This window comes from Daphnia pulicaria, chromosome 1, assembly GCF_021234035.1.
Source record: "Daphnia pulicaria isolate SC F1-1A chromosome 1, SC_F0-13Bv2, whole genome shotgun sequence".
In the NCBI taxonomy this organism is placed as follows: Eukaryota; Metazoa; Arthropoda; class Branchiopoda; order Diplostraca; family Daphniidae; genus Daphnia; species Daphnia pulicaria.
In genome coordinates, this window is record NC_060913.1 from 16,612,790 (window position 1) to 16,621,293 (window position 8,504).

At 47.5% G+C, this 8,504-nt stretch overlaps 1 protein-coding gene across 1 annotated transcript; it reads left to right on the forward strand.

Moving 5' to 3' along the window:
• The first annotated feature begins 1,873 nt into the window (after positions 1 to 1,873).
• On the forward strand, positions 1,874 to 7,990 carry LOC124344253. Its single transcript, XM_046797781.1, has one exon. The coding sequence runs from the start codon at positions 1,874 to 1,876 to the stop codon at positions 7,988 to 7,990; it is 6,117 nt and encodes a 2,038-aa protein (XP_046653737.1).
• Positions 7,991 to 8,504: the final 514 nt, after the last annotated feature.

The following is an 8,504-nucleotide window of genomic DNA, read 5'->3' on the forward strand; positions in this document are numbered from 1 at the left end:
TTTGTGGTTGTTGTGTGGGTAAAAATTTGCCCAAATCAAACTTCTAAATTGTAAAAACAAAAAGACGGCCAAAGGGGGGGAACCTATGCCCAAAAACTCCAGTTTTTCTCGACTTTTTTGTGCCTTTCGTTGTCGGGCTAGCCTGAGGGGGCGGCCATTGAACACGCCGACCCAACCTCTGGCCCACAGATCGGCCTGGGCTAATCTATTGGGCACTCGTCTCTTCTCTGATTTATTCACGTGTTGTCCTCCCGTAACCGATTCTCAGTTGCTTATTGTCTCGAGTCAGAAATAACATTTTTTCTTTCTCTCTCAACATTTATAGAGGAGCCGAAAGGTCTCCAAAACATCCAGCAAAATAGGAAAGCGAACGCAGAGGATCAAGAGGGCGCTGCTGCGCAAAGCGGGGCTGCTGCCAGCGTGGGTGGAACCGCCACCACGTCCACCACCAAGGGAGCCGATCCCGCTCGAGCAGCTACCACCAGGTGCCCTAGTGCCTCAGCTAGCACCGTTCTTGGAAATTGCTAGGAGGCACCTCAATCTAGAAGAACTTGCCGACGCTCTCCGCCCGAGATTTTGGGGAGACATACGCTACCGGCCAGAAGAGGAACCGGCCCCACAACCGGTTCCACCACCGGCTCAAGATTTACTGCCGGTCGTGATTGAAGAACCGGAAGCTGATCAGGAGCCGATCCAGGCACCTCCGCCCGACATTCAACAACGCCAAGTACGATATCGCGAGCAGCACGTCGGAAGGGGTCTACTCCGGCGCGTAGTCTATCTTCCGGAGAGACAGGAGGAAGCAGCAGCTGCTGCAGCCCCAAAGGAAGAGTCAGAAAGCGAGTCAGAGGAGGACGGGATCCAGCTGTGCCACGAAAGCTCGTCAGAAGAGTCAACGGACACCAGCGACACGAACGAAGATCGGCGCCATTTTGAAAGGGAGTTGGAGGCCAATCCAGCTCTCAAGAGAGCCTACGCCAGGAGTGAAGAAGCGACGAGGGTACGAGGCCGCTTCAACGCCCGTCCGGGCCACCTCTGCACAAGAAGAAATACCAGAGGAAGGGAACAGAGGAGCCCAACCAAATAAGTAAATCCAATTGTATTCTTGAACATGGCGGCTACAACCGCTAAATACAATGATTGAATGAATATTCTCTGTTTATCTGTCCTTCCTTAAAAAAGAAAAAAACCCCTCTTACATAGGATCCCGAGACATCGGTGCATCCAAACGAAAAAAAAAAACTATTTCTCTCTCACGCTCACTGTAGTGGCACGCCGCAAGGGGCGCCACCAACAAAAAAAAAATTATTTCTCGCTCACGCTCACTGTAGTGGCACGCCGCAAGGGGCGCCACCAAAAAAAAAAAAAAAAACTTTATTTCCTCTCTCGCAAAGTGTAGTGGCACGCCGCAAGGGGCGCCACCAACAACAAAAAGAAAACTATCCTATCTCTCATTCTCGTTGAAGTGGCAAGCCACAAGTGGCGCCACCAACAACAAAACAAACCAGATTCACTTAATTGAGTAATCCAGCCCGGATTTTTTGCAGGAGCCTGGGTATTACCCTAGCTCCAAATTAAAATCGATTCTTTTTTCAGATACATCCAAGGGATTTCAAACAAAGTGGAAACAAAACGGAACACGTCCGTTCCACGAACCCCCAAGGAAAACAGGAAAAGGAGACGGGCAAATCAGTCGATAAGTGTTCAAAAAATCAAATTAATTCTCTATTTCATCTCCTTTTCCCCAGTCAACAGCGCTTGAAGAGCTACACAACCAGGAAGAATGGTTCAGTCAATGAAAAACACAAGGTCAGCCACCAAAGGCCACATAACAAGAGCAATAACCCGGATCAACGGATTTGCAAATCAAGTAATGGCCCAAGAAGATGTTAAAGAACTAGAAACCTTAGAAACAAGATTGAAAAGTCTCTTCGAAAGCTACCAAAGCGCAACAAAAGAAATCAAGGAGAAATTAATAGCGACCAAGGCCGCGCAGGAGGAGATTGATGGGGATCTGGACACCTTTCTCCAAGTTCAAGATGAAGTGTCTGGAGCAAGATCAATCATCAAGCAGAAGAAGCAAGAATGGTTGGACGACGTGAAAGAAAAGCAAGAGGCAAAGAAAGAAGAGGACAGAGACAAACGATTGTTAGCGCTCTTCCAACAACAGGCAACAAGCCAAGCAGCAAATCAAGCGGCAAATCAAGCAGCAAATCAAGCAGCAAATCTAGCAACAAGTCAAGCACAGATGGTGCAAATTATTGCCAAAATCATGGCGGCCATTCCGGCACCTCCCGCGCCAGTAATCAACGTGACGGCAGCACCAGCCCCAGCTTCAGCCGTACAGTCGATACGATTGCCGCAGCGACAAATCAAGCACTTCAGAGGAGATGTACTGGAATGGACCCAATTCTGGGAATCATTTAACGCAGCTGTCCACTCTTCGTCTCTATCGAACGTGCAAAAATTCGATTACCTCAAGGAATATCTTAAAGGTGAGGCGTATCTGTTGGTTAACAATCTTGAATTAACAGACGCGAATTACCAAGTCGCAATAGACGAACTGAAAAGGATGTACGGGAAGACGGACGTTCTAATCGACGCGCACATGGAGAAACTGGATACCCTGCAGCCTATAAAGGACGGGAACGATGTTCCAGCTCTAAGGAGCTTCCAGCTGAATCTCCAATCGCACATCAGCGCGTTGGAAACGTTAGGAGTCCCCACAAGCTCCTTCGGAGGACTCCTCGGAGCAAGATTAATCAAATTAATTCCTACCAGGCTCCAACAAGAATGGGCAAAATCGCCAACAAACAAATCAACGGACATCGAGATGGTCATCAAATTCATTGGAGATCAAATCGATGCGGCCGAAAGGTTCAACCGGATCAAAGGAGTGGAAAAGGAGAAATTATCCCCAGCTCCTAAACAGCCCAAACCGGCAAATCCATCGCCAGCAACAGCTTCACAACTGGCAGTAGGAGCCAAAGCAAGTCCAGCTCCTCAGGTTAAATCCGCCTTAAAAAGTAAAAACGTTAAATTTAACCCAAGTTGGATTGTGTGCGAAAGGCCGTGCATCTTCTGCAGCCAAATTCACTGGCCGACAAAATGTCCGAAAGGGCTGACGGAAAGGAAAAAGATAATCTTTGATTTGAAAAGGTGCGTCAACTGTTTTGGAGACAAACACGCGCTGAAGGATTGCACATCCGCCCGGAACTGCAACAAGTGCGGAGGGAGGCACCACACCGCTCTCTGTGACAAAGGAGACGTCAGAGTCACCAATCCCACAACAGCAGCAATAATCGTGGCCAGCGATCCAACTTTGACAACCACAGCCTGTGCAAGCAGCTTTGGACAATTGATGCTGAAAACGGCAACAGTCATCATCAGCGGCCAAAACGGTAACGAAACAAGAGCGATTTTATTTGCAGACGACGGAAGTCATCGTTCTTGGGTGTTGAAATCACTCTCATCGCAACTTAACATGAAGACAGTAGCGGTGGAAAACATCAGCACAAGAGTGTTTAAGAAAAAGGAACCCAACAAACCCGAAATGACAAAAAACGTCGAAATGCAAGTAAGGGGCACCTGGCAAGGCGCCCCAAAATTTACACTAATGGCTTTAGAATCAGATCACATTTCAGATACCGGCCCGTACGTAGGATCTGAATTTGCAAACAGCCTCTGGATCCAAAACGAAAAATTGGCCGACGACAGATTCGAGATGGCACACACCGAAGATCAGCCAATTGGAATTTTAGTCGGAATGGACCAGATGTTCCAGATCATGTCGAATGAAGCCGCCATACAGAGTCCATGCGGATTGCGCGCGTTTCAAACGAAACTCGGAAGAATGATTGCTGGACCATCACAAGAAGCAAAATCGAAGACAGGAACTCAAGTAATCCAAAATTTAATTTTAACATCAAGTTACCCGATTCCACAGATTACGTCAACATTCGCGACAAGTAGCCAAAAAAGAAAAATCCTTTCAACTCAAGCAAACAAAACTCCGATGGAAAAGGAGACTGGAACGGCCAGTCCCCAAACTACGTCAATAGGAGCGTCATTCTCAGATGCCCCAACCGGATCCAGCGGAGAAGAAGATAGTAAATGGTTTGAGAAGGAAGAACAAGTTGCTGCTAATTTCGACCTTTTTCTTTTCTGGAAAATAGAAAATTTTGCGAACCTTGAAGGCGCTGATGCAGTGGAATCGGATGATCGCTTCGATTTCTTTGACGAAAAAATCACAAGATGGCCAGATGGAAGATATTGTACACCAATCCCTTGGACGACGGACAAGTGGAGACTTCAGAAAAATCTCCCGTTGGCCACCGGAAGAGTGGAAAGTACAATAACAAGATTGAGAAAAAATCCAGGAAATTGGGTGAATTACCACGCAGAAATCCAAAAGCTAATCGATAGCAAATTCGTCGAAGAAGCGAACATGGACTACGAAGACCTTCACACCTATCTCCCACATCATCCGATCTTCAGAGTCGACAAATCAACGACGAAAATCAGACCCGTCTTTGATGGAGCAGCCAAAACGAAGTTTGGACCAAGTCTGAACGACGTGTTGGAGACCGGACCAAATCTCAATCCCGATCTCCTATCAGTGCTAATACGCTTCAGAAAGTACGAGATTGCCTGGATTGCCGACATAGAAAAGGCTTTTCTAAACATCGCCCTGCAGCCGGAAGACGCTGAAGCAATCAGGTTTTTATGGCCCAGGGATCCAGCAGTGGCTGGATCGCCTCTAATTGCCTACAAGTGGAAGAGAGTGCCCTTTGGCCTTAGCTCTAGCCCCTTTCTCCTACGTGTTACAATTAACAAACATTTCAAATCACTTAAGTCTCGTTTTCCAGAAACTATTCAACAGCTGGAAGAGAGTTTGTACGTTGACGATTACCTCGGCGGAGCAAGCAATTTGTCGATCGCCAAAACAAGAGTCGATGAGACAGACGAGATCTTCAGTGACGCCCAACTCAACATGAGAAGCTGGGCAACCAACAGCGAAGACCTAAAGCAACACCTGAAGGAGAAAGGACTGTCGAATCAAGTCGTAGGCCTACTCTCCCCAGCCTTGGACGGCCAACAGAAGGTGTTAGGAATCCGGTGGGACACCGGATCCGATTCTTTCAAATTTGATCCAGCATCCATCATCCAAGCAGTGGAAGAAGTGGGAACGGAAATCACCAAAAGAAAGATACTCAGTATCTCGCTCTGGGAAAAGGAGATAGGTTGGGACCAAGCAGCTCCAGCCGATATCCAAAAATCTTGGAAAATAGTGATGACTGGCCTCACTGATTTCACCGAACTACAAATTCCACGATGGATAGGATTATCTGACAAGGTTACGTCACACGAAATCCACGTCTTCGGAGACGCTTCTGAAGCAGCGTATGGAGCCGTAGCCTACGCCCGACTCCAAATAGGACAAGAAGATCCACTCATCATCTTACTGGCCAGCAAAACGAGAGTTGCACCTCTACCTAAGAAAAAAGTAACTTTACCGCGTTTAGAATTGCTGAGCTCACTTTTGGCAGTACGTTTAGGTGAAGTGGTAAAAATTGCAATGCAAGTCCAGCATTGGGGAACCATCTACTGGTCGGACTCCTTGGTTGCACTAGGATGGATTAGAGGAGAGCCGAACAAATGGAAACCATTCGTCCGAAATCAAGTGGAGACGATGCGAAAATTCTCACAGCCCGAGTGGTGGAGACACTGTCCAGGTCTCCAAAATCCGGCCGATCTTGCCTCGCGGGGAGCGCCAGCGCCAACGCCGGTAACCTCAACTCTCTGGTGGAACGGCCCGATTTGGCTAAAAGGAGAAGAAACGGAATGGCCAGATCCTCCCAACGACCATATTCCACAAACAACCCAGTCCGAAATGGAATCGGAAGCAAGGAGTACGACGGTCAGCACAACAGCCGCCATCGCAATTCCAACAGCCTCCGTCGACTGGAATCTCGACAAAATTTCCACCTGGAATCGACTGTTAAGACGAACAGCCTGGGTCTCACGATTCCTCAGCAGGAGTCAAAAGAAGCTCAGACCTCCCGGTCCAGAACGAATGGAGTCGATAAAAGCAATTGGACCAGATGGAAAAGGAAGTGGAAAAGTTATCCGGATTACAAGATTATCCAGAGAGGAGCTGGATGAAGCGGAACTAACGATCTACAGACAGCTCCAACGAGAGCGGTATCCGAAGGCGTTTGAATCGCTACAATTAGACAACACAATCCAGCCCAAGGAGAAAATCGCTGCACTTTTTCCAATCTGGGACGCCAGAGACCGTCTCGTTCGAATCCATGGGAGAGTATCACTTGCCCTAAGAGATAGAAACATCGATCCCCCAATTTTGCTTCCTGCATCACATATAGTAATCACTTTCTTAATTACAGACAAACACGAGTCGCTACTACATGCAGGAGCAAAGGTGACACTATCAGAGTTGAAAGAAAAATTCTGGATAGTCAAAGGACGCCAGCAAGTGAAAAAGATTCTGTTTACTTGTGTGGAATGTAAAAGACTGACATCGCCACCATTCCAGGAATTAGCAGCCCCTCTTCCTTTAAACCGACTCAAACATGCACAATCTTTTCACGTTACAGGAGTCGATTTCGCTGGACCACTGCTGTACAAACCAGCACAGCGAAGGAAGAAAAGGAAAGCTCCACCAAGCGTCCAGGATCCGACGCCAGCAGACGATCCAACTGAAGAGCGAATCGAGGAGCCACCCGCTGAAGGAGACGCTCCAATCGAAGCTCTAATCGTAGGCGAAGAGGATTCAGTCGAAGAAGATGTCGAAATCCAAGACATCTTAATAACAACAACTAAAGCTAAGAAAACGAACCATCTCAAAAGTTATGTTTGTCTTTTTACGTGTGCAGTCACTCGAGCGGTTCACTTGGAACTACTACCCGATATGACGGCGCGTTCCTTCTTACTAGCCTTTCGAAAATTCGCAGCTAGACGAGGACCCGTCTCAGTGATGTATTCGGACAACGCGCAAACGTTCCGATGTGTCGACCGATTCCTGAGAACTATTCACGCCGATCCCATCATTCAAGACTTTCTCGCGTCCAGAAAAACCCTTTGGATATTTTCCGCCAGCCTAGCGCCATGGTGGGGAGGATTCTGGGAACGGATGGTGAGGAGCGTCAAGGATCTGCTGCGACGCTCCAACGGTCGAGCCTGCCTTGATTACATGGAACTGGAAGCGAGTTTAGCAGAAATCGAGAGCGTAATCAACGCCCGCCCACTTAGCTACATTGGAGAAGGAGCTGACGATCCACTTCCGATAACTCCAAACCAATTTCTAAACAACAGACGTTCTACTCGTGCCGATCCGGAGCCAGCCGTTAACTTGCTGGATCCTACATCGACCAGCATCGTACTACAAGAGATGGACAAGAACAGGAGGGAATATGTCGCTGACATCTGTGCTAGATTCGTCAACGATTATCTACTCCAACTAGACAACTTCCACTCCAAAGGAAAATCCGGAAGGAAGATCCGCCTAGGAGAAGTCGTCGTTATCCACGACGAAAACTCCAAACGACTCATGTGGTCTACCGGAGTAGTGAAGGAACTGATTCCAAGCCGCGACGGACTCATCCGCTCTGTCATGCTCAAGATTCCAAATGGTAATTTGATTAATAGAGCCATTCAATGTCTTCACCCTATAGAGCTGCGAGAAGATCTCGCCGAAGACGTCGAAATTGGAAATCCGGAACCGATCCAGGAGCCGGAAGAGGATCCAAATCCAACTCTGCCAGAGCCAGAAATCGATCTCGCTGTCGGAGACGCTACGCTAGCTCCCGAAGAACCGGAAGACGTCGTCGAAGATGTCGAGCCGGATGCTACGGGCTCTGGTGGGGAGTGTGTTAGGAATATTCCATTCCAACAGACGACGACGAGATCAGGACGCCGCACAACAACACCGGCGCACCTACGCGACTATTGCCTTGGGGGCCCCCGATAGGTGGCCCCAAATTCAGTCGTTGTTACCCTACCCCCTATTGTTTATTTCCCCCCTATTCTCTGTACAATAATCAGTGTGTTAAAATAGACGAGAGGTAAAGGACACGGGTTTGTTCGTGTCTAATTTATTCAACTTGGAAACTGTAAGTAAACGGCCCGACACGCCGAAACATCCCTATTACATTTTCTATACTCTGTCTAAATTTGCTGGTCACGGATATGAAGAAGACAATCGCCATCAACAACCAGCTCTTTTGATTTTATTTGAGTCCTTCCCAGACTGAAAGGAAAAGTCCATTTAGTTCAGATAGGAAACGATCACCGTTGTCCAAATCATTAAGTCCCTCTCTTGCAACAACCGCAACAACAACATTTTTTTTTATTCTCGAAAACGTTACGGACATTTCAATTGGATCGGAATCCGAAATGCAGCGTTACATTAAAGAAAACAATTCACAAATAATATATCCCAATGATTGTCTAAATATGCAACCAGTTGAAACACCACAACATAT

What these genes read in the sequence shown, in the direction of transcription:
- LOC124344253 (XM_046797781.1), top strand. Translation starts at nt 1,874, where the DNA reads ATGGCCCAAGAAGATGTTAAAGAACTAGAAACCTTAGAAACAAGATTG.